The sequence below is a fragment of the Rhipicephalus microplus genome, chromosome 6 (genome assembly GCF_043290135.1).
Source record: "Rhipicephalus microplus isolate Deutch F79 chromosome 6, USDA_Rmic, whole genome shotgun sequence".
Taxonomy (NCBI): domain Eukaryota; kingdom Metazoa; phylum Arthropoda; class Arachnida; order Ixodida; family Ixodidae; genus Rhipicephalus; species Rhipicephalus microplus.
In genome coordinates, this window is record NC_134705.1 from 172,878,991 (window position 1) to 172,906,447 (window position 27,457).

The 27,457-nt window shown below is 42.9% G+C and overlaps 1 protein-coding gene across 1 annotated transcript; it reads left to right on the forward strand.

The window, feature by feature from the left end:
* On the forward strand, positions 1-26,640 carry LOC142766080 (uncharacterized). Its single transcript, XM_075867915.1, has 5 exons — positions 1-11; positions 4,644-5,146; positions 9,909-10,619; positions 24,406-24,537; positions 24,732-26,640. Exons 1-5 carry the CDS (start codon positions 1-3, stop codon positions 25,211-25,213), a joined length of 1,839 nt encoding a protein of 612 aa, XP_075724030.1. The 3' UTR covers positions 25,214-26,640.
* The last annotated feature ends 817 nt before the right edge of the window (positions 26,641-27,457 follow it).

Sequence of the window (27,457 nt, forward strand, 5' to 3'; positions counted from 1 at the left end):
ATGAGCTATCGGTAAGTTTCACATGGTAATGCGGGTCATGGTAGGAAAGTTTCCGCTGCGGTGTCAAACGCCAAGACATAAGTTTATTTCCTCTCCATGTAAAGAACAATGATTCAGTAATCTGAATGTTCTCTTTGTGTAGCTTTGGGGTCTGATGTCTACAGCGACTACAGATGCTGAGAACTCGCATCGAGCGCGCCGCCACCAGTGTAACTTGTGTGACTATGCGACTGACATGCCACTTGAAACGACACATTAGGCTTCATACAGGCGAGTGTCCATTTCAGTGCTACTTCTGTCCACACAGCTGCAAAGCGAAAGCCGCACTGGACGAGCACCTGCACACGCGCACAGGCGAGCGACCATGTAAATGCCAATTGTGTCCCCAAAGGTTCTGCTGAAAATCGGGATTGAATGATCATGTGCGTGTCCACATGGGTGAGCGGCCACATAAATGCCCCGCTTGCCCACAACAATTCTCACAAGCATTCAAAATAAAGAAGCACACGTGCATCCACATGGGCGAGAGGCCGTATAAGTGCCGTATGAGTGATTGAAACACTTGACGCTCTCAAAAGCAATAACTATTCCGAAGGTATAAATTAGTTGTGACAAGGTAACCTATTCGAATCCCTTGCAAACAGAAGGCTGCATTTTATGTCGTAGGAGTGCCTTGTTTCGGCTTGATAGTAATTCATATATTAGTGTGTTCTGTTTATAATCTCTTTGTTCCCTCTTTCTCATCCGTTGAACATTTCACCGCGTATTGAAGAACTGAGGTCACCTTTCGTTGAATATGTCGTTACTTTTCGTTAATGGATGACTGTGTTATTTTGCGTCTTCCAACTGATGCACGATATAATCCTATAGTGTGACGATAATCTATTTATTCTCTCTATATTCTAGCAAGTAGATTTTCTAGAGCTCTTGTATCACTGTGTATGACGCTATGTATAATTGGCGTGACGTGGCTCGTACACCATCTTTATTTCATTTCACTTCACTTTTCCCTCCTCAGCTCCTCCTACCACAGCTTCATGTGTTACACGATCTCCCCTCCCCGCTGAAAAGAAGCGTAAATGATAAACAAATTTATTTTTTTATTTTTATTTATTTATTTAATACTGTAAGCCTTTCTCAGGCTCATACAGGGTGGGCGGGCAAATATACACAGTCGCGTACAAACCAGGCAATATCGCACATAGCGAAAGAAACAGAATCACAAGATGATGGTGAAAATAAAACTTGAACGTTGAAAGCAATTGTACAAAATCATGGACAGTTCCCAAAACATCGAGGTATCAGCAGGGGGTACAGTGGTCAGTGTGTTCCGAAGCGCTCACAAACATCAAAAAACAAAAGTTGCTTTTAGTCTTCATAAAACAGGCTGTCTACATTCCGAACAAATGAATCTGCAGAGGAAAGATTAACGCATTCACGTGGCAATTTGTTCCACTATTCCACTGCTGACGGGAAGAATGAATATTTAAAAGTGTCACAGCGTGACATGAATGGTCTGATGCACTTATTGTGGTTGGTACGAAGGTAGTGATGGTTAGGCGGCTTTATATAGTTGTCTTTATCTATGTTTAAACAGTTGTGATACAAAAGAAAAACAAACTTTAAGGAAGAGACACGGCAATGGGCTGCAAGGGTCGGTAAGCATGCCCGCCTGCGCAGCTCAGTGACACTGTCATGCCTCGAATACTTAGAATAGATAAAGCGAAGGGCCTTGCGTTGGACGATTTCTAATTTGCTGGAAAGATATTTTTGGTGGGGGTTCCAAACAATGCTGGCTTACTCGAGGATCGGCCTTATGAGAGATTTATATGCTGTCAGTTTTACATTAGAAGGTGCCAATGCAAGTTTTCGACGCAGGAACCCTAGCTGGCTTTTGTGTATATGCTGCTTATATGTGCATCCCACTTCAGTTTACTTGTAAAGGTAACGCCCAAGTATTTAACAGCGTCGTTTCTTGCAATGTTTGGGCCGACCAAATTGTAACTAAAATGCTGGATTGTTTTTCTGCGAGTTATGCTAAGGCAAGCTGTTTTTGACACGTTAATTTCCATTCCCCACTCAAGGCACCAACATGCAAAATTAGCTAGTGTGGTATTAAGTCTAAGCTGGTCATCAGTTGTGCGGATAGTGGTGTAGATCACGCAGTCATCAGCGAATAATCTCATTTTAACGTTAGGCTCAAGGCACATATAGTTATCATTAACCTATATTAAAAAGAAGATGGGTCCTAAAACGGAACCTTGTGGTACTCCGGAAAAAACTTCCAATGAATCAGAGGCTGTGTTATTTACGGTTACATGCTGGCTTCGATTTGATAGATACATTTTTATCCATGCTATTATGTTACTGTTAATACCAATAGACAAAAGTTTGTCAATCAATTTACTGTGAGGCACCTTATCAAAAGCTTTGGCGAAGTCTATAAATATGGAGTCTGTTTGCAATTGTGAGTTAATAGTAGTTACGAAGTCATGCGTTATTTCCAAGAGTTGAGTAACGGTAGACAGGTTTTTACGGAATCCGTGTTGGTTTGGGTGCAATAAGTTGTTATCTTCTAAATAAGTAATTATTGCCTTGTTGATTACATGTTCCAATAATTTACAGCAGCTGCTAGTTAGCGAGATAGGCCTGAATGTTTCTATGGACAGCTTGCTCCCGCCTTTATGAATTGGAATTACCTTTGCACACAACCAGTCTGCAGGTAAAGAAGCTGTTAGCAGGGATGCTTTAAAAATTGCTTCAAGGAAAGGACATAGTTGCTCTGGGTAGCGTCGAAAGGAATACATTTGAAATATTGTCAGTACCCACTGATTTCTTAACATCGATCTGCAACAGCAGGTTCAGAATACCTTCCGTAGTGACAACGACATCGGGCATTAAAAAAGGATGCACCGGAGCAACAGGGCTGCTTGGTGCGCATGCGCGTGTAAATACCGACTGAAAATACCTATTGAAAGCATTGGAAACGGCCTGCGCGTCCTTTACGATAGTACCCTCAATTTCTACTTCAGTTGTCGGGTTTTCAGGCCGTGCCAAGAAACGCCAAAATTTTTTGCAGCTGATCCGTCATGAAGTGAGATAACGTATGTGAAGAAAAGGTTTGTCTTGCATTTCTAATTTCCGCCTTAAGCTGAGATGCAAGTTCCTTAAAGATGATTGGATTCCTCTTTTTCTTGCGCATTCTCTGTACCCTTCTTTTAAGGTGAATTAATACGGCGATTGATCCATGGTGTTTTTCTTTGTGTGCGTTTTAGTTTCGTTGGGATAAAATTTTGTTCACAGTACGTAATTATTTTTTTTCAGTTGAATCCACATACCATTAACACCCTCTCATTCCTCTAGAGAAAAAGTCTCTAGTGCTGTGTCGAGGTAATCAATAACACAAACATCATTAGCTCTGGTGTAGTCTTTCACGGCTATCCGTGAATTAGTGTCATCGGGTTTGCTATTTAAGCATTCAAGGTTAAAAGTTATGATTAACATTTTGTGGTCAGATATTCCATTTTCTACAGTGGCTTTACCGGATAGGTTATCGGAAAGAAAAGCTAGGTCTAGTATGGAGCAAGTGTTTCTTTGAATTCGGGTTGGTTCCTGGACCAACTGGGACAATGAAAAATTGAACATTAAATTGTATAATAGCTCGCTGTTGGCGGTATTTCTAGTACTTGTAAAGTTTTTTCAGTCAATAGCGAGATTGAAATCTCCAGTAAGTATTAATTTGGTACGGGGGGGTAACCTTATCAACCAGATAGTCATGTACTTGTAAAATGTAATCATTAGACGCGTTTGGCTTTCTGTAGATGCCATCGATCAGTGCTGGAGCATCGTGAGCAAATATTGCGCACCAAACGCTTTCGCGATACCCTTTTCTCTACGATATTGCAAAGCACGTTTTGTTGCAATGGCGACCCCGCCCCCGCGACCGTCACGATCTGACCGAAGTAGGCAGTATGAAGAAGGAACAATTTCAAAATCAAGAATGTCTGGGTGCAGCCACGTTTCAGTTATCACAACAATGTCAGGTGTGTACGAAAATAACAATTCTTCTAGCTTGTCAGTTTTGTTAACAATGCTACGGGCATTCAAACATACCAATGAAAACGGTGTGGCGGCTTGCGGGTGTCACGCGTTGCTTTTTGCGCGACCATCGTGACGTGTCCTTCTTAGGGAAACTTGCATTTTTTGCTTCATCCCATGCGTACAAGTCGTCATCTATCTTTAGTTTATCGAATACAAGAGTGACCTTAGCACCATTGTCCCGATCTTCCTTTGCTGATTGCCATAGTTTTTTGCGCAGGTCCCGAACTCGTGCGGAAAAGTCTTCGAATATCGATATCGCTGTTCCCTTCAGTTTGCCGCAATTACGAAGGACTAACATTTTTTCAGGGAAATTGTACAGCTTAAGAATTACTGGCCGCTCTCGATTTTGTGTTTTCCTGACAATTCGGTGCATGCGTTCTACCTCTAGTTCACTATAGTTCTACCAGTGCCTCCTGTATAAAAATCTGTGCCGGGCACACCGCCATTGGAGGGCCGTCGAACGCCACTTATCTCCGCTGCCGCTAGGGGCGCTGGGTAAACAGGGGGCCGCTGCTGCCATTCCGTCCGGGTGTTGCGTGCAGCTCGTTCAGTGGTGCGCAACTTCGTTTTGTGGGACAGTTTTCGGAAAGTGCGTGCGTAGAATGCTTTACGGTGGCCTACTGCTGCGTTCCACTGTGCAAATTGGACGAGAAAAAGAAACCGGCAGGGCTTTCCTTTCATGAACTACCCGCTGACGCAGACGCTCGAGCGCGCTGGCTTGCCGCAATACGACGAGACAAGCGGTCACCGAACACCACCTCATGCTACACCAAAGTATGCAGTCGCCACTTTAAAGAAGAGGACTTCATCGAAGGCAAGCGGCGACGCCTAAAGAAATGGACTGTGCTGTCAGTTTTTGAAGAATACCCGCCCCATCTCCAGCCGAAATTAACTCCTGCGCGAAATACAGCAAGCATCGACAAACGAATGAGTGTTACAATGGTGCACAGCGACTCTGCGAGCGGCAACGTTGCTTCAGCAGTGGAGGATATGTCGGATTGTTGCGCGATGGACACATCTTCGAAGGCCAACTTGCGTGATCAAGGCATCCAGGTAGATAGCTAGCAGGTCAACTTCAAGTGTGCTTGTCGCTGAAAAAGCGAAGTGGAGAAGAAAAGAAAAGGAGTTGAGGAGCCAGCTTCTTCGACTGCAACAGACCGTCGACAAGTGCAAAATGGAATTGAAAAAGCTGCACGAGGACGCCCTAGTTGCGGATGGTTTTTATATCAAGGAAAGGGCGAAAGAAAAGGAACCTGCAGCTTTATTCTTGATTGATCAGATTAAGAACTTCAAGAAGAAGAGGCCGAGCTGGTCTGAGGAGACAACCCGACATTGTGTAGTTTTAAGGCATCTGTCGACAAGGGCGTACGAACCCATCCGCGGTGAAATGCTTTTGAAGCTTCCTTGCAGAAAGACTTTGAGCAACTACTTTGGAACCACCAGTGGAGAAACAGGCTTCAGCAAACTCGCCGAAGCTCGCCTTAGAGTAGAAGCCGAAAGCTTGACTGTACCACAGTCAAGGGTGTGTTCACTCATAGTCGACGAAATGAAGATCAGGGAAAAGCTGCAGTACAACAAACAGTAGGACTGCTTTGTGGGGCATGCAGATGTCTCTTTGGAAACGCATGGTGGGGACCTCACCTTAGCAAACTCTGCTTCCTAATTACAGGACTCTCGACGTCGTACCGCCTCCCAGTGGCCTACTATTTTACCAAGGAGTTAACAGGCCCACAGCTTCACTAGTTGTTTATTTTTGTGCTTGAAAAAATAGAAGCCTGTAGTGTCAGGGTAGTTTGCTTAGTGAGTGATTTTTATTTTATTTATTTATTTATACTGTCAACCCTCACTTGAGGGTCATTACAGGGAGGGAAGCATAGGATATGGAAAGTAAATACAGACATTGATATTTTCAGCACTTTGAACAATAACACAATAGCATATTCATTGCTCGGCAAAGTAAACATCAAGAGCACATTCAAATTTTTTAACGTCAGAATTTTCAACAATATGTCGCGGCAATTTATTCCACGCTTCTATAACATCAGGGAAAAAAGATTTGCGAAAGACGTCCGTGCGAGCACCGAAGGGGCGAACTGCCGCGTCATGATTGATCCGGCTGCTGAGCTTATGCGGGGGGTGTACGTAAATTGTTTTATCTATTTTTATTTGACCATGCAATATCTGAAAAAATACTTTTAGGCGCTGCTTTTGTCGTCTAATTTCTAGAGATTCCAAACCACTTAGTTTTAGCATCTCGGTAACCGAATCAGTCCTTTTATACTTCGAACATATAAATCGCGCGGAAAGTCTCTGAATTCGTTCCAGTTTATCTATTAAATCCTTTTGGTGGGGGCTCCATGCAGCACAAGCATATTCTAAAACAGGGCGCACAAATGTTTTATATGCAAGCAGCTTGACGTCTTTCGTAGCATTCGGTAATTTAGCACGCAAGAAACGCAGTTTTCTGTAAGAGGCACAGCATACATTCTCGACATGTGCACGCCATTTCAAATCATTCGTAATATGCACTCCCAAATATTTAAATGCACACACCTGCGGTAAATAATTAGGTCCAATGCTGTACGTAAATGGTAAAACGTGTTTCTTGGTAGTTATATGCGTATATGTTGTCTTAGAATAATTTATTTTCATCTCCCATTTGTCGCACCATGTTTGAAAATCATCAAGACAATCATTAATTACAATTTGGTCATTCGCACACGTCACTGGGGCATAGATTAAACAATCATCAGCAAACAATTTAATTTTTACAGGAGGGTTAACAATGTCAACAACATCATTTATATACACCAAGAACAGCAATGGGCCCAACACGGAGCCTTGGGGCACACCGGAATAAACATCAAAGTGATTCAGACTCAAACCCATCAATTCGTACCAACTGCTTGCGGTTCGTTAAGTATGCTTCAATCCACTTCAGGATATTTTCATTTACGCCTGTTCGTTTGAGCTTGAAGAGCAATTTATGGTGGGAGACCTTATCGAAGGCTTTTGCAAAGTCTATGCATATCACGTCGACTTGTTCTCTGTTATCTACGGCAGCGGCAAAATCGTGGAGAGTTTCAATCAGTTGGGATAACGTGGAAAGCCCTTGCCTAAACCCGTGCTGTTGCCTACATATCAGCCCATTTGTCTCCAAGAAAATAGCCATCTGTTTGGCAATGACGTGTTCAAAAACCTTACAACAAACACACGTCAGAGACACTGGCCTGTAGTTGGTAAAAAGCATCCTGTCGCCACTTTTAAATACCGGTTTCACAATGGCGCTCAGCCAGTCTTTTGGAAGCGAATGTGTCAAGAGTGATTTTTCGAAGATAATGACTAAGTAAAACGACATCCACTCCGCATACCGCCTCAAAAACACAGTTGGTATTCCATCCGGTCCATTAGCCTTCTTTTCGTTCAAATTAAGTAGCTGCTGAAACACGCCCGCTTGATCAAATGAAACTGGATCCATGGCGCATGTGCAAGTATCGGCCATTTCCTTATCTTCATCCGTGACTGCCATCTTTGTAAATACAGATTGGAAAAAGCGATTGAAACCATTAGCTATATCTTGTTTCTGGGTTACAACATCAGAGCCAACCGCGATATGTTCAATCGCTTCTTTCCTATCGCTCAAGTATAGCCAAAATTTTCTAGGCGAAGTGCGCAAGAACCCAGAAAGCGTTTCATTGAAGAACTTTTTTTTGGACTTGGAGATCTGGATTTTCAACGCTGCTCGTAGTTGGGAAATCTGCTCAGAGTGGCCTTGTCTTTTGCGTAATCTCTTTATTTTGCGTTTAGTGTGGATAACATCTCTAGTGATCCAGGGGTTAGTCTTCCTTGTTTTTTTCAATCGAATGGGAACAAACCTTTCTATACAGCTGTTAATTATTGATTTGAATTTCTGCCACAAACAATCAACTGGCTCGCTATCAGAGGCTTGCTTGAAATCATCAAAAGCAGTTTCCAAAAAGTCTAATATTGACGTGTCATCTGCCCGGCCGTAGTCACTAACAGGCACCCGAACGAAGGGTCGTTTTCCAGGTTTTGTACCACATAGAATCTCAACCGAAATCAGTTTGTGGTCAGATATGCCGTCTTCGACCGTAACACTGAAGTCCTCTATAGTGCCCGAAAGGAATACCAGGTCTAGCAGTGACTGAGAACCCGATGTTACTCTAGTGGCCTGTTGAACAATTTGGGTTAGGTTATGGCTGATCATTATTTCAAATAACTTTTCGCTGCTAGTAGCATCCTTATTACCGGCCGATAAAGAAATCCAGTCTATATTTGGTAGGTTAAAGTCTCCGGCCAGGACTAATTTTGTTGTCTTGTTTACATTTGAGTTCAAAAACGTCTGAAGGTCTTCCAGGAACTCGGGCGAAGTGGCAGGTGGTCTGTATACGGCTCCGATAAGGTAATTGGTGTTCGCGTACGTAAATTTACACCATACAGATTCCGATAAATTGCAATTAATTGGAACTGCTGAGATACATTTTTTTATGACAATTGCAACGCCCCCACCACGGGAATTTCTGTCCCAGCGAAACACTCTGTACCCAGGAGGAACAACCACATCATTCGGAATATCGTTGTTTAGCCAAGTCTCTGTTACGATCACCACAGAGGGAGATCTCGACAGCAATAAATGTTCGAGTTCAGTTACCTTATTAACAAGACTACGAGCATTGAACAGGAGAAGCACTAGCTACGCATGTGACGGTGCAGCCACTGCCTGCACCGGGGCGCCGCCAACGCTGTCAGAGCTGCGCGTTGCTGCCGGCGATCCTTTATCATATCGCTCCTTACGATATGGTTGGCGTTCATCTCGGTTGTAGTCCCAAGTAAATAAGCTTTCGCCTACCTTCAATTTGTCATAAACTAGCGATACCTTCTTTCCGCTGCCCCTGTCCGCAGCTGCGCTGTCCCACAACTTTTTCCGCACCGCGACCGTCTCCTTCGAATAATCATTGCTCACGCTAATAGAAGTTCCCTTTAGTTTGCTGCAGTTTCGGAGTATAGCATCTTTTTCTTTGAAATCGTAGAACCTCATTATGACTGGTCTAATATGCCCCGGCCGTTGCTTGCCCAATCTATGAATTCTTTCTATTGTTTTAACATGGACGTTCAGTTTTTTGCCAAATATATTGATAACCACAGAGTGAACGTCAATGGCATCACACTTTTGGGCGATGGTCTTCTTACGTACCAGATAGAACATCCCTGTGACTGCGACAGGCTCCTCTTTCTAAGTTTTCATCCATGCCACATTAAAAAAAAAAAAAACGGGCGCTCGCAGTTTCTGGCCCACGACATTAGTCCGAAAGGAGAGGTCTCATCCTGCTACATCAAGAAGCTCTACGACCTACAGAACGACCTGGTTGTAAAGCCTGTCCGCTACCTCAGCCGAAAACATGTCTATCCGAATAACATAGAAAAAATGAATGTCGCAAGGGCAATTCAGGTCTTCTCGCCTGATGTTACTGCAGCCCTGGAGCATCTCAGAGACCAAGCTGGGCATACATCGAGTGTATCATTCGCAGCTGCAGGCCAGACCATCATTTTCATGTAAAACATTCATCGTTGGTTCGTGCTGCTTGGTACAAGCAATACGACCCAGCACATCCACAAAAAATGGCCTGACACTCAGCAGTTTGACGATGCTGAAGGTGCAAGACTGGAGTGGCTCGAGTTCACGCTGCTCATGTACTTGGATGAACTGGAAAAAAGCTGTCGAAGTCAAAAGAAATTTTAGACGAAAGAAATGTATGAAGCATTCCTCCTGACCACATATTCCGCAGTTGTCTGTATCAAGTACCTGCTCACAGAGGAGAAGTTCTTGTTTGTGCTCACTCGTAAGTTTAATAGTGACCCCATCAAGTCGCTGTTTGGAACACTGCGGATGTACTCTCGCTGCAATGACATGCTGAATGTTCGTTCTGTTTTGCAAGGGCTGGAGAAGGTTTTAAAAACTGGACTTGCCGCATCCAGCATGGCATCAAACCTTGCACACAGAGAATGTGCCCAAATGTCAACAGGCACACTGCTCACTGAAACTTCTCCTTCGATAGCACAACAGCCGCCTCAGCTACAGACAGCTGCATGTGTATTGCAACGGCTCATTGCAACAGTCTTGCCCCAGCACTTGCCGTCACTTGAGATTTCTGCAACTGTTTATGTTGGGGGCTATATTGCCCACGTCATAAACGAGCACATGTGTTGTGGAAGTTGCACTGCAGTCTGCACAAAGCCAGCGAGGAATCAACCTATCTTGCACTTCACTTGCAGCCAGGACCGAGGTGGGCTACTTTACCTGTCAGACCAGTTGCTGTTTGCCGTTGACGTGCTGAGGGAATTTGCGAATCGTGCTCTGAAGGACAATCCGACTCTAAAAAAGCCATTGTCTACCCTGGTTAAGTATGCTGTGCCAGCACTGTGTGCTTCAAACCTGCTCAAGTGCAAGGAGATGGATGACAGTCACAGAGCTAAGCTCATGAAGCTGATATCTGTTGGTTTCTGCAGCTTCTGCTGGTGAACTATGCATTCACTGTCATTGACAAGCACGATGCTTTTAAGTACTTCGAGAAAAAGCCCCTGTCGCTATGCATGGCAAGTCAACGTTAGACATTCATGTACATCATGTCCAAGCATGTAGGTGTGTGCGTACGCGGCATGTTCTTGCTATTCATTTAGCGTGGCGTTCTTCGCTTGTGGCTAGTGCGTGAAAGCTGGCATCCAGATCTCTGAAACACTTGGTAATATAATTCAGCGATTACAGCCGCGATATATTGAGGTTTAAGCGCAGAACATTAAGTATTTAATCTGTTTCATTTTGAGCGTGGAGCCAGAACCACGGCGGCTGCGGCACGTAGCGATCTCCGGCACCCTGTTTAGGCAGCGGCACCTGGTGGCGAGGCACCGCACTCGCGCCGACGGAATAGTTTCTTCCGCTTTTAGCGGGCACTGAAAGTTATAAAGGAGGCACTGGTTCTACCAGTGCCTCCTGTATGGAGGCACTAGTTGTGTATGTGCTAAGTTAGAACCAACGTGGATGCCTTGTTGTATAGGAGTTGAGTACTTTTTTTGAATTGTAAGAAAAATTGACAGTGTAAGCACTGATAAAAGCACCTATTTCCTTGTGCTCCTGTAGGCCCTACTACCTTGGCAATTTTTCAACTTCGTAGTTACACTAGACTCCTTCAGTCTTATTTTCCAATTTTATAGTTAACGAATAGCATTTTGTATAAGAGTACATTGAAGCATCTTTGTATAACTTCAGGTTCCCTCGATACTACTCAAATCGTGCTCATCAAATATAAGTTAACAAGCTTGTAGGAATGCACTTATTCATTAGTGAAATGTTGCTTTTTGTAAGACATTGTGCGTTTCTTACTTCGTGTACATGTGTGTTACTAGTGCCTTCCGTATAGTTGCTTGGTAAATTATAAGATATGGTCTTCTCATTTTGGGGTATAGTTCTGTTACATCTGCGTTCTCTTCAAGCGAGATTTTCTGCCGTTGTTGCCTATTCCCTATATTTATACTGTTGAGGATTTTCATTTTTGTCATGCACACAAACACATTGTCGAACCAAAGAACCGTCTGTCACATGATCACTGCGGTGTTTTTTATCACACTAAATAAATTACACTGTTTTTTACACTACACAGCCACAATATATTCATTGCTATTGGGGTGAAATGCTAGAATACTTGTCTGCTTGGGTTTAGGTATGTGCTAAGGAGTCTATGATGTTTCTAACTTAATCCATATTTTCTCGCTATAGCGCGACTCGTAATAGTAACATGCTGTTCCCAGATAAATTCATATAACTTAAATTCACTTTATCTTCAAATGAAATGTAAAACCTGAGTGTATTGTCTTATTTTTTTTTTTTGCAGTTTTGGTGCTTTTCTCCGAACCAGCAACTACAGATGGAGAGAAGTTGCACAGGGGACGCCGATATCACTGTATCTTGTGTGACTAAAAGACTGATAATTCATCCCACATGAAAGATCACATCAGGGTTCATACAGGCGAGCGGCCATATCACTGCAATTTGTGCCCGTGTACCTTCAAACAAAGGTCCGCATTGGACGAACACCTGCGCACCCACTCAGATGAACGGCCATATCAGTGCCCTTCGTGCCTCCAGTCGTTTAGGCATAAGATGCGCCTAAAAAGGCACCTCGTTCAGCATGAGCGATAATGACCGCATCAGTGAAGTTTGTGCTTCAATAAAACTCTCTGCTGGGTGAGTTGCTTTGTAATTGCAAGGGTGAACAGTTGTATGTTCCCAAAACAAGGGCCAGGTTTCACAAGTCCGCTTTTCTTTCACGATTGATACTTAAATGACCGTCTTATTCGTGACTGGATTGATTGCGACAATGTCCCTTTGAGAGTGCTACATAATGGATCGTGTTAACTAAAGTGTGCCAGATGCTCTTTCAACAGTCTCTGGTTTTGCTGAGAATACAGATAATTAAATGATGCACATAAAAATTCAAGCGGTTTAGTTTCCCGCAATTTTTTTCGAATGTTCACATGCATTGGACCCTTTGCAAACAGATGTGAAACTATCATTTGCCGTTTAATTAATGGACAGGTTATTGCCGATCTGATCTGCTGCCGTGAAACTTATTTTAATAATCTTAATATTACGATCTGTCCTTGCTTTTAATGTTTATTACTACATTAACCAAGGCACACTATGTTTAGCCGCATGAAACTATGGGAAAATTTTTCATTCAATTTGGGTGCTTTTTAAAAAAAATGATTTTCTTTGGCGATTATTTATCATATTGGCTTTATGCAAATGTTTACACTAAGTAACACAGAAAACCTACGAACAAACAGAGGCTATGCGCTATGACAAAATGTTGGAAAAGTTTTTAAAATTATCTTTGCTCATTATCATTATCATCAGCCTGTCTACGTCCACTGCAGGACAAAGGCCTCTCCCATGTTCCGCCAGTTAACCCGGTCCTGTGCTTGCTGTTGCCAATTTATACCCGCAAACTTCTTAATCTCATCTGCCCACCTAACCTTCTGTCTCCCCCTACCCCGCTTCCCTTCTCTGGGAATCCAGTTGGTGACCCTTAATGACCAGCGGTTATCCTGTCTACGTGCTACATGCCCGGCCCATGTCCATTTCCTCTTCTTTATTGCAGCTATGATATCCGTAACTCCCGTTTGTCCCCTAATCCACTCTGCTCTCTTCTTGTCTCTTAAGGTTACACCTACCATTTTTCTTTCCATTGCTCGTTGCGTCGTCCTCAATTTAAGTTGAACCCTCTTTGTGAGTCTCCAGGTTTCTGCTCCGTAGCTAAGTACCGTCAAGATACAGCTGTTATATACCTTCCTCTTGAGGGACAGTGGCAATCTTCTTGTCATAATTTGAGAGTGCCTGCCGAATGTGCTCCACCCCATTCTTATTCTTCTAGTTACTTCAATCTCGTGGTTAGGCTCTGCGGTTATTACCTGCCCTAAGTAGACATAGTCTTTTACAACTTCAAGTGCACTATTACCTATCGCAAAGTGCTGCTCCTTTCCGAGGTTGTTGTACATTACTTTCGTTTTCTGCAGATTAATTTTAAGACCCACCTTTCTGCTCTCCTTGTCTAACTTCGTAATCATGAGTTGCAATTCGTCCCCTGAGTTACTCAGCAATGCAATGTCATCGGCGAAGCGCAGGTTACTGAGGTACTCTTCATTAACTCTTATCCCTAACTGTTCCCATTCTAGGCTTCTGAAAACGTCCTGTAAGCACGCAGTGAATAGCATTGGGGAGATTGTGTCCCCCTGCCTTACACCCTTCTTTATTGGTATTCTGTTGCTTTCTTTATGAAGCACTATGGTAGCAGTTGATCCCCTGTAGATTTCTTCCAGAATGTTTATATATATTTCATCTACGCCCTGATTCCGTAGTGTCTGCATGACGGCTGATATTTCTTCTGAATCAAGTGCCTTCTCGTAATCTATGAAGGCTATGTATCAGGAACAGTTGGTTATACTCTGAGCATTTCTCTATTACCTGATTGATAGTATGAATGTGGTCAATTGTTGAGTAGCCTGTTCTAAATCCTGCTTGTTCCTTTGGTTGATTGAATTCTAATGTTTTCTTTACTCTGCTAGCAATTACCTTTGTAAATAGCTTGTATACTACAGAGAGCAAGCTGATCGGCCTGTAATTCTTCAAGTCCTTGTCATCTCCTTTTTTATGTATTAAGATGACGTTAGCGTTCTTCCAAGACTCTGGTACTTTTCCCGTCAGGAGACACCTCGTAAATAGAGTGGCTAGTTTTTCTAACACAATCTGTCCTCCATCTTTCAGCAGATTTGATGTTACCCGATCCTCACCAGCAGCTTTGCCTCTGTGCATGCTCTCCAAAGCTTTTCTGACTTCTTCTATCATTACCGGTGGGGTGTCGTCTGGGTTACTGCTAGTTCTTATAGTATTAAGGTCGTGGTTGTCTCGGCTACTGTACAGATCTCTGTAAAACTCCTCCGCTATTTTAACTATCCTATCCATATTGGTAGTTATTTTGCCTTCTTTGTCCCTTAGTGCATACATCCGCCTTTTGCCTATCCCAAGTTTCCTCTTCACTGCTTTGACGCTTCCTCCGTTTTTCAGAGCGTGCCCAATTCTCTCCATGTTATACCTTCTTACATCGCATACTTTACGTCTATTAATCAGCTTCGAAAGCTCTGCCAGTTCTATTTTGTCTGTTGTACTTGACACTTTCATGATTTGACGCTTCTTAATTAGGTTCTTCGTTTCCTGGGAAAGCTTGCTGGTGTCCTGTCTAGCTACCCTGCCTCCAACTTCCACTGCACACTCCGTGATGATACTCGTCAGATTATCATTCATTGTATCTACGCTAAGGTTGGTTTCCTCGCTAAGAGCAGAGTACCTGTTCTGCAGTGACACTCTGAATTCCTGTACTTTCCCTCTCAGTGCTAGCTCATTGATTGGCTTCTTGCGTATCAGTTTCTGTCGTTCCTTCTTCAAGTCTAGGCGGATTCGAGCCCGCACCATTCTATGGTCACTGCATCTTACCTTGCCAACCACTTCCACATCCTGCACGACTCCTGGGTGTGCAGTCATTATAAAGTCTATTTCGTTCTTATTTACGCCATTAGGGCTCCTCCATGCCCACTTGCGGTTTTCTCGTTTTCGGTAGAAGGTATTTAAAATACGCAGATTATTGCGTTCTGCGAATTCTACTAGTAGCTCTCCTCTGGCGTTTCTAGTGCCGATGCCATAATCTCCTACTGCCTGGTCTCCAGCCTGCTTCTTCCCTGCCTTTGCATTAAAGTCGCCCATTACTATAGTATACTGTGTTTTCACCTTACTCATTGCCGATTCCACGTCTTCATAGAAGCTTTCAACTGAAGCGTCATCATGGCTGGATGTAGACGCGTAAGCCTGTACTACCTTCATTTTGTATCTTTTATTCAGTTTAATTACAATACCTACCACCCTTTCATTAATGCTATAGTATTCCTCTATGTTGCCAGCTATGTTTCTGTGAATTAGGAACCCCACTCCCAGTTTTCTTCTGTCAGCCAAGCCCCGATAGCAAATGACGTGCCCATTCTGTAGCACAGTATAGGCCTCATCTGTCCTCCTAACCTCACTCAGCCCTATTATATCCCATTTAATGCCTTCTAGCTCCTCGAATAATACAGCTAGACTTCCCTCACTAGATAACGTTCTAACGTTAAACGTTGCTAAGTTCAAGTTCCAATGGTGGCCTGTCCGTATCCAGAGATTCCTAGCACCCTCTGCTGCTTTGCAGATCTGACCGCCGCCGTGGTCAGTTGCTCCGCAGCTGGTGGGGACTGAGGGCCGTGAGTTAATTGGCGAATGCCTACGGGAGGGGGTGGCCAGATACTGCACCAGGGTGGCCAATCCTTCTCTGGTGAGATCATCGATGCGTACCGGCTTTAAGCCGGTACGATCAGACAGTAGTGGGAATGCTCCATGCATGTCTTCCTTATTGTTGTTCAGCAGCGTTGGCGGCCACCCACCACGGAGCCCAACGAGGGGACGCTACAAGTTTACAAATGCTGAAACCTGCAGACGCCAGCCGTACAACGCCACTATAACCCAATGCGCTTAGACCAAGGTAGGCTATTTGCACAGGGTTAACCCTAGCCGCCAGGAAGTTTGGAAGTAAACGGAAGAGAGTAGAAGACAGGACAGATAAATAGTAAGAGATAAAGACGAAGATGTAGGGAGAGAGAGATAGGAAAAGGCGACTGCCGATTCCCCTGGGTGGGTCAGCTCAGGGGTGCCGTCTACGTGAAGCCGGGGCCAAAGGGGTGTGTTGCCCCTGCCGGGGGGCCTTAACGGTCCAATCACCCAGCGTCGGCTCAACCCCCAGGATCCCCTTTTCCTCGGACACGGCAAAGCCACGCACGGCTAGGCGTGGGAGGGAGTCGAAACTCCCTCGTTAGGTCGGGTTCGTGGTGTCGCTATACACCAAACGCCTACTTGCGCAGGCACCCCTGCGGTGGCAAACCATTAGGCCTTGGCAATTAGCATCGGGCCATCCACCGGAATGTTATTCACCCACACTGCTAAAAACCTGGCATAAAGTGCCCTTTTTACATTCCCATGGGCAGAACAGTGCACATGACAGGCTCCCTACGTTTACTGCCTTTGCTTTGATATCTGCCTTGTTTTTTAACAAGGTACTCAAATGCTCTAGCTGTGGTATCTCGAAGTCGTCCGCCATGGTCGAACATTTCTCGCCCGCCTCGAAATAGCCTTCAACTTCGTCGCAAAGTCAAGGGTCTTCCGCTTCTTGACGCTAGATATAGCTACACGAGAAGTAGAGAATTCAAGGAGTCCACAGCGGCTTTGCACACCACACATGCAAAAGAAATGCTGCACATGCGGTGGTACAAGGGCGACGCGACAGGTCGAAAGCAACAAAGCGCTCGCGAGGTGATTCCCACCTGCGAGGGCAACAGAAAAAGGTTCAAGCTGTGGTTGGCTGATCAAACCTCGCAAAACAGCAACAAAAAATAAAAGAAAAAGTGAAAGGAGAAGGATGTAGACTCCTTCGTTCCTGCTCTCCGAGCCGACGCATATGTGGAGAAAGCAAGAGAGAGAGAGAAAGAGAAACAAAAAAAATCCGTTCCACAAGTTGGAAATCGCACAGTTCAAACCCTCTCGGCCTTACCCTTTTTTTGAGCGTTCCGGATGTCGGAGGCATGGGGCCACGCAAAGGTCACTAGGCACTGCTTTGAGTGCCAAATGCACGCCTTCCAGCTCGTGCATGAAGCGGCGCTGCCGCGGAGATCGCAAGGGGGGGGGGGGGGGGTGTAAGAGTCGTAGCGCATCTTCCAGGCAGCGCGGCGTTCAATATATCCGAAGGTGGGTAAAAATACCATTCGATATAAACGTGCGAATCTCTATACTTTTACCAAGGAATTTCAAAGGAATAGCTTGAAAGTTTAATATACCCGAAAATTCGATATATGTACGTTCAATATAACATGTGATCAACTATGCATTTTTTAATGCGTTATCTTTTTTTATTAGCACTTCTAAAAATTTGCCTTTCTTCTTCCTGGTATTTTATATCTGTTTTTCTTTTCAGGCACTGTCTGGAGAAGGGGTGCAGTTGCATACATTCAACAAGGAAGAACAGCAAGCTTGGAAAGCTTGTTTTCGGGAAGATTGCAGATTTGATGAAATGATCTTCTACTAATTATGAATATAATACAGACCTCACTTTGAATAGATATTTTTTGTTTTGTAGAGGTGCTGTTATCCTGCAATCCTTAAATACCCATTATTTTTAATCCAAAGCCAAGAGTTTGGAACTGGGAAAAAAGCCATAGAGTTCCAATGCACAAATACAGCACTAATAGACAAATAGAATGCCAATAGACATATGTAGGACCAATACGCCAATAGAACATTACGAAATAAGCTAATAAAATGCCATAGAAAAAATGCACCAATAGACTGATAGAGGTCTAATAGACCACCAATGCTACTTATAGACCCATAGGATACCGATAGACCAATACATTCAATATTCCCATCGACTATCGGTTTTTCTATAGGTGATTTTTGTTAAGAATGTTCATTAAAGGGACACTGAAGAGGTTTTGATTTTGCGAATTTATTGTGAATTCGATATTCGAGACCTCTTACAACATGCCAACAGAGGTCTTTTGGGAGGTTCGATTACACAATGGCGCAATGAGCGAGCAAACTTCGACCCCCCTGCCCAGCACACGCAGGGGCAGAGCAGAGGAGAGATGTCGAAAGCTGACGTCACCTTCAGGGTGGAGCCGCCGCCCAGTGGGCAACTATGCGGCGGGCTGCCTGCGTCGCTCAGTCAGCCCAGCTTGTTTACTTTGCAATTGTGCCTTGTTTCTGCTGCGATCTGCTGCCTGGCGAAGCATCAGTTCTGCCAGTTCATAGAGATTTCTTGCTATTGCACTGTTCTCTTTTTCTAATCAGAGATTGTTGCCATCCAACATTTACTAGTTGTGTTTTTGCAAGGTTGAGGGGACTCGCAATGCTGAGTTACTGCACGGCATATGGCTGCCGCAGCCTTTACGGTCGCTTTTCACAAGTTTCCTCGGGATCAGAGGATGGCTGCAAAGCGGGCCACTGCAGTTCTAAAAAAAAAAATACTTCAAACCTACGAGACGAAGCGCACTGTGGCGGTCGCGAATCTACCATATTTCAAGTCAGCAGCAGCACTCCTCCTCTTTCCCCATTCGCATGCAGTGCGTGCATAAGCACCTATAGCGAAAACACGTGTACAAAGATATCAGTACACATATTCGAAATCAGCTATTCTACACAACAGTCACATGTTTCTAAGGCAGCTAATACACCGTTAGAATTTCAACACATCATCAATGTAGTACTAGGGAGAATTTATAAAAAGCAACGATATTATAAAAAACAGAATTGCGATTTATGAGCCAAACTATTGCGCAACTTTCAGCGCAGTTCACAGCACATATTACCACTTGCTCATATGGAGTATTTTCTCTTTTCTTGCAATATAACTCCCCATGAAAATTAACACCTATTAAGCATCACATGTTCTATCAACAAATTGATTAGAGAATTTGAAAAGAGTTTACGTTGTTTTATGCAAGTGCACCTTTAACTGAATGTTGGGAAGGCCACTCATCCGCTGATATTTCAGACTTGCTGTTTCACGTGCCTAACTTTTGTTTTTTACTTTGCTTCCCTACAATGCAGCTGGACAGAATTATGTTCCTTTGCGACTAGCATTGTGACAGATTGTTGACAAATGTGTAAGAACTTTATGCCAAAATTCTGGAGATCCAACTGAAAGTGAATGGTTGTGTTGTAATAAAGAATCTTGTATGTTATACACTTTTAGTTATGATATAAATATCTAATTGTTTTGTTAGTCACGGCATATTTCTTTACAAAACAAATTCTATGACGCACTCAAGTTTGCCTTGGTAGAAGAACAATGACTACAATGCTCGGCTGCTGACTCAAAGGTCTGAAGTTCGATCCTGGCTGCAGTGCTCGCATTTCGGTAAGAAGGAAACGGTAGAGTACCGCGTGTTGTGCTATGCCAGTGCTCGTTAAAGAACACCAGACGGTATAAATATCTAGAGCCCGCCACCATGGCGTCCTTCATAATCATATTGTTACAATTGTAGTTTGAGTATGTGCACCTGTGTGTAGTGGGTCTGGGATATGGCTGCTTCACATCTAATAAAACGGGACTGCAACAATCAACGGGGAGGAACCACATGTGGCCGAAATATTTCTGAAAATCTTCACCACACGATCAACTAAAAAAATGTCTCTGAAGAGTTTTTTCTTGCACCAGTTGTTGTTTTTCTTTCAAAGTGATCAGAACTGGACAAATACGTTTCAAGCAACACGTCTCGAAGAACGGTAAGGTTTCGAGATCGCCAAGGGTTAGATATCAATCTGTCCAGAAGTTTATTTTCGTTCCGTGGAAATATATGTGAAAATATAAGATCAAAGCTGGAAATGTATTTCAACATCATTTTCTCTAGTGTCAGTTTGGAGCTAAAAAAATCATATTTTTGATGTAGTTTGCGAAAAGCAGCCTTTCGGACGACTGGTTGAGTATATGATAAATCCTTTAGCAAAATGATAATTTACGATTATAGAGCATATGGTAGTTCCTTTAGCAAAAAGACCATATCTCACAGAATGTTGCAAAATGAATGCATGGAGATGCATTCATTACGCAGGAGGTTCAGTGCATCTAAACCTCAATTTATCTTGCTCTTGCTTGGTGCTTAATCTACATGACTAGCAAAAAGAAGTTTTGTGAGGCACCCCTATGCCTATGTTTTCCACAACAGGACATTGTCCTTGCTTGCTGAAAGAAGTCCCTAAAGTATGCTTGTTGCTGTTGGCTCTTTAACCGCATGCACCTCCTCTTTAGGTGCAAAGCAGCTTATGGCCGAGTTTAACCCAGTGGTGTGCAGCGTAGCTGCCCATACTGCGCACGCGCAGCAGTTGGCCTGAGCACTGCCAGAATGGATCAGCGTTTTCAAGCCTGTATCAGGGGCTGGATAAGACGCTGTGGCCTCTTGCCGTTACACTCTCTCGGCAATCCTGTGACAGCGCCGAGACACAAGATTGTGTAGGCACGCCATAAACCAACGCATTGTATCCTAGTTAGCACGTGCTAGCATGTTCGGGCCAGCAGAAGTGGCTGTGACCCCTCCCCTTTACGCTCTCTGAGCAACCACGTGATGGTGTCGGGAAATGAGATTCTGCAGACACGCGATGAACCAATGCACTCCTGCGGGGCGTAGTGATGAACCCGTGTGGCGTGCTTCAACAAGAGTTTGGGACGAGTAACAGCTAAGGAAGCTACAGTGAATTCATGGTGTGCTCCCCTTGCAAGAAAGCGTTAACATCGGGCGAGGTGGCCCTGATAAAACCAAACTTTAAGTCGACCCATGCACTGCTTTACGTGCTGCTCATGGTTTTCTTTAGTGGGAGGTGGTGAAATTTTTTCAGTTCAATTTGTTTCAACATCACAGTAGATATTGCAAAAATCACAGCAGTGATGCCGTGAGGTGAAAGCAAAAAGCCATAATGCTGGGTGAAGGCTTTCGCTCCATATGACAACACAGCAGCAGCACTATGAGATCATTAGTCATTATGTGATATCAAAAGCATATACTTCAGGGTCATGTCAATTTGTATTTTAAAACACGGAGACAAATGTTTAAAGAAAGTAAGGGTATAAGTGGTTTATCGTAAGAAACTGTTCAATGTTAGTGGCAGTAAGTAGCTCGTCGTTTCGCAACCATAGTATGTGCGTAAGGAACTTTCCAGTCATCAGTGGCTTGTGTGCTTTAGAGTTTGGTATAGGGTGTTAATCACACTAAGTGAGCAAAGAAAGAAATGCTCTTCTTTTGGGAGTGATATCACTTCATTAAAGTTACATTGAACATGACAGTCACTGGTTGTAAAGTTTTTTCAGTGTTGTGGATCATACTGAGGACTGCCACATGTGCCTTAGTAATATTGGCAAAGGTTGTACAGTACTATGTTATATGTTGTACCATAGAGTATGTCATGTGAAAAAAAAAATGTGCATAGCCAGTTTTCAAGCAAATGGCAGAAAGCACAAATTATTTGTATAGTATATGTTTTAAATGGCTTTTAGAATAAAATTTCATAATCGCGAGGTGTGGCCTTCTTCGTAGCATTTCTTCTGCAACGTCATTGCTGGTGGGACTGAATCGTAGTAGTAGTACGTGTGGAGGTGTGTTCTGGCACCTTGACTGTTCGAACACAGATTTTCGCCAAGGAATCTACTGTATATTTTGTTAAGCCAGCCCCTTCTTACGAACATCTTTTATCACTAATGGCAGCTCTCAAAAGTGTCACTGCCTGATCATAAAAATGCACATCTGTAGACATCTATATTTCCAATGTGTATATGCACATACTTTATGCAAAATTATGCAGTTCCTCTGTATAGAAACGAGTTTCTATGCAGAGAAACTAAAGAAACTGGTGCAGCGATATGAAAAGTGCTTGGAAGTTTATGGCTATGTAGAAAAGTGAACTAGGGTTGTACTAAAGTGAAACTGCATACAAAAACTTTTGCTTACGAAAATTTTCTTTTTTGGTAGCCAAATGGCCCTTACATTTTTAAATAGCCCTTTTATATTGCAAATTCAATTTCACTTATGGTAATTTCAACGACAAAAAGAAAAACATACTTCTGACGTGGAATCGGAAAAGTCGCATGGTCGAATGACTTTTAGTGCCTTTGGGAAAGTGGTCATGTGTAACGGAACACCGTTATGCGAAGTTAAAGAGAGACTTACTGATTGCACAGGAGGTTTAGTGTATCCAAACGTCAGTGCATTTCGGCAGTTAACTGCTAGTCCACACAACTATAATGGTGTGCAAATATTAGAAAATATGGATAATAAATGTATAGCATTCTATTAGTTCAGTACTCGAATTAAATATAGCCTATCCGAAATACGGAATATTTTTCAACGAATCAGTGACGATAAAAAATGCTTGGAAGAAGCGAGGCATAGGAATACTGAGCAGTAACTTTCCTTGTTTTCGTCATTGAATTACTCAGATGCATACAGCACATGTGCTTGCAGCACTATCGATGCCATATTAATATCAAATTCAAGGTGTTTTGCTTAAAACTACAGTGTTTCCAAAGCAACAGTGTCGGCAATCAACTATCTTCACTGTGAAATTCATGGTGATGTTAACTCATGAAAATTCTTATTAACACATGCTAACTCATGAAAAATACTGTAAATTCATAAATTAAACATGATATAGCATCACCATATTGAAATTGCTATGTAATTCAAGACTGCTTTTCATGTAGTACATATTTTCTTGGCATGACGATAATGCGTATGATTTTGTGTACTCTTTATCACGCCGTTTCTCTCTCTCTCCCCCTAGGATCAGTCTCCACATATTGTCAAACTGTGAGGTCACTGTTGGACGGAGCACATTCTATGAAGAGCCCTTGCTGTTTACTTTTCATTAAATATGTCATCTTACTTTTAGGGGTGCTATAAAACGCCTACAAGCACAAACTCTTTATTTTAATAGTCAGCGATTTCAACAGAGCCATTATGGATCTTAAAACCTTGCTTTGTCGTCTGTTTGTATTGCTTTTTGTCACTTTAAGTCATTCAATTTGCGTTATATAAAACGCTTGGGGTAATGTACTGTTACTCATCCGTAAGATACCCATCCACTTAACATAATTCACTTCGTGTGCGTTCATGAATTTTTTTATCAATGCCTGTGTTTTTTTTTATCTTACATCTTTCAATTGCTATGTGCTGTAATTCTGTTTTGTGGTACTAATGTATTTGTTCTCTAGATTTTAGCATGGTCATTTCCTAGAGCATCATATACGGGTACATATGTACACTCTGTTGTGTTCGTGATTCAAGGTAGTAGTGTGAGCTTGGGTTTCAATACATAAGGACAAAAATTATTGGAGCACTGGTCTTTGATTCTGCTAGCGTTAATCCAAATTTTGTCTTTTTTTATTTTGTTGTTTATATAGCCTCTTTTGAAACAGCTATTCCTTGCCCTTGCTGCTTTAGCATTGATGAAGTAATATGGACTACCTCAGTTAGTGCATTGTATGTTGTTCAGGGCAACATTAATTATTTTTTACAGTTTTTTGGGGGGGAAAGGGGTGGGGCATACTTACATTAAAGAATGCAAGAAGGTGTTAGGTTATTTTAAGTTAACTATAGAGCTCTAGAGATACTTTTCATTTGATTTTTAAGTAACAGTAAAAGCGTGTTGTACTAAGTTTGTAGGAATTGTATGTTCATTTGTATCTGGAAGATATGAAAAGCTGGCCAGGTGTACAGCACTCACGGATTGAAACGGGACAATGTAGGGCAACGCAATGCACATACTTTCATTTCCACTATCCTCAATTAGGTTTATGTCGACGTAATTGTGACTTGATAACATAGGTCAGATCTGACATTATTTAGAGACCAGGTTTTCCGTGACACGTACGGCATGGTTATCTAAAGCGATTGCGTGTGCCGCTCATTACAATAAAAATTTTGATGTCGTGTTTGAACCCTCAAGCATAGGCGTGTGCAGGCTTTCCTATCACAGGAGAGGGGGGTCGAATGTTTATCTTAGCGACCTCCCTCTTAACTAAGTCAATCTACGGGGCGGATTTTTTCTCCCTCCCGTTTTGGTGACCCCTTCTACCCCTCTCTGTGCACGCACGTACCTATGTCCGTGAGTACTGTACTTCGTTTCTGAAGTTGCCATCACGCCTTCTACAGTCCTAAAATACACTAGTCTGACTTCATTTATTTTATGTGTCGTAATTACTGCTAAAGTGGTTCTATTGCTAGAGAAGTGCAAAAACACTGGTGTGTTTTGATTTAGATACATACTAAGGAGTTCAAGTTGCTTCTAAAATAATCCAGAATTTCTCGCCACAATGCGACTCATAACGATTTAAGTGCTGTTGACATGTCCTAGCATGGAATCTGAGTTCATATATCTCTCTTTCTTTTTGGGAGAAAACCAATAGATGAGTAATCGCCTCATTCTATGTGTGCAGCTTCGGGGCTCTTCAATCCGGCAGCTACGGATGCTGAGAAGTCGCATCGGGGATTCGGTTACCAGTGCAACTTCTGTGACTATGGGACTCGTTGGCCATCCCACCTCAAACAACACATCAGGGTTCACACAGGCGAGCGGCCATATCAGTGCCACTTTTGTCACAACAGCTTCTCGCTAAAGAGCACATTGAAGAAACACCTTCGCACCCACGCGGACGAGCGGCCATATCGGTGTGATTTCTGTCCTCAGAGCTTCAAATTAAAATGCACATTGACCGAGCACCTGCGCACACACACGGGCGAGCGACCATACAAATGCCATCTGTGCCCACTGGGCTTCAAACAAAAGTCGACATTTAATATCCACATGCGCACCCATACGGGCGAGCGGCCATATGAATGCCACGTGTGTGCCCGAAGCTTTTCTCATAAAAGCAACTTGGTTGCTCACATGCGTACCCACGGTGGCAAATGCTCGTAAGAAGGCACTTCATATCCCCATTATTTTTACGAAAAGTCAAGTCTGCCGAGAGACGTGCCCACCCTCACGGGCGAGCGGCCGCATGAGTGTCTTTTTTGCACCAACACATGTAACCAGCGTTTCCAGCTCAAAAGACAACAGCATCAGCGTGATTGCCAGTAGGCATTTTAGCCTATGTTGTGCAGGCCATGCGGTTTATTATTTTGCCTGCAGTAAAATATAACAAGAACCTTTCATTCCTGTTGATGGTCTATTACAGTGCTCTTCACTGTCCATATGAGTACTGAATATTCTGTAAGCTTAGTAAAGATTTGTGTACTTGTACTGGTGAATGACAACACCTCCTCACCAACTCGAGATCCTCTCCGAGCCAATCATTTGAACACATGTTGACTCATGGCACCATTAAAGCACTGCCAACTAAGTTGCTGGTTAGATGCGTTTAGGTGTACGTAATGTACACCTTGGTCAGAACTGAACATTTTCATGTGTGGCTTTCATGCTCTTGTCAAATGGCGCGGACTTCGTGGCATTGTTCGCATCGCATATAACGCGAATGTATGTAGTTATGAAAGTATGTCAGCACATTTATTTGTAAGAAGGGTGTGTGTGTGTGTTAAATTAGAATCTACTTAAAAGACTTTTTACATGAGAGCTTGGGCCTTTGCTGACTGGAAGAACATCAACAGAACATGTGCTAATAAAATCACCTGCCTCATCATGACTTGGGTATCTATTTGTTTTACCATGACTATTCTTTTTGTTTTTGTAACAATACTGGACTCCTGCAGTACTGTTCTTTTGATTTCGTGGTTAGTGAATAACCTTTTGTGAAGAGCACACTGAAGCACTTCTATATTGCTTCAGCCTCACTTAATCTTCTAATTTCTTGCCTTTTAAGTGCAAGCTAACCTTGCAAGATTTGACGTGCTTATTTATAAAATCTAGCTTTTTATTCGAGACTGTGCCTGATTCTGCTACAAGTGTGTTACTTTTGCCTTCTGCAAAGTGTCGTTATAAATTATAAGATGTGGTCTTTTCATGCTATGCTTAGTGTTTAGTTGCCTCTGTGTTCTCTTTGTGTGAGATTTTTCGCAGCTATTTTTTTATTGCCTATTTTTATGATGTTGGGGGATTTTCGTTATTGTCTTGTGTACAAACACAGTATTGCACCAATTATATGTTTATCACATTATCACTGTTGTAATTTTCATCACACAAAATAAATTAACTTTGTGTTGTGAATGCTGCACATTTTTGGCATTTCAATGCTTGCTCTAAAACTATATGAAAACATTAGCATGGTCATTTGCTCAATGTTACAATATAAGTTCAGTGATGATTTCGACATGCTCTTTTCTTATTATCTTTGAATGTGGTTGCTATTATGAATTTTCTTTGGTAATAAAATGCAGATGCAGAAGTTATGTGGACCAGCTAGCTTTTTCATACACTGTTAACTGCAGTTTAGTCACTGTCCTTGTAACAAGGTGCCAGGCAGTGTCTTAATGTAATTCGGTATGTCATTAATTCAGCAAGATAAGCCCAGAGACCCAAACAGGTAGCATTTGAGTCTGCAGTGTTCACCATTTTTCCTACAGTGGGTTGCTTTGGGATAAAACCACTTTTTGTTTCAAGCTAACCTCTTGTAAATACAGCATCCTTCAAATGTTCAGTTTTTTTTTTTCCATATTGGGCCATCTATATCAAAGCATAATGGCTGGTTGTTCTTCATGCGTTTCGACAGTGGCATATCAACTCCGCGTCTAGGGGGCAAGTCTCTCTAACTCCGTCAGTCGTGTACGCGGGCATGCATGCACACAAACTACATATATTTTCCTGAAGGGGAGAAAGTTTTTAGCATTACTAAGGAGCAGGCAAAGGTCATCACTGGGGCAGAGTGCCGTACAAAACTCTGGACTTTTGTCCCATGCTAGTCAATCAAGTTGCAGAGCAAGCTTCAAAGCTGGGCTTGCCAACTCTCAAACCAACCGCCCTTTTTGTCGCCTTGTTGCATGTTGCCACGATTGCTGCAAGCTACCAAGGAGAAAACTTCTAGCTTTCCAAGCTCGACCCCTCTAAAACATCATAGTGATTCTACACTTCTACACAGTACACTGGCGACAGTACACGCCTTTGAAGAAAGAAATTAAATTTCCCGATACAGGCAGGGCATTTGTGAAAGCATTTGTGTTGCCACATGCCATCTGGCAACTGAGATGAAGATCGTGAAGTGATTGATAT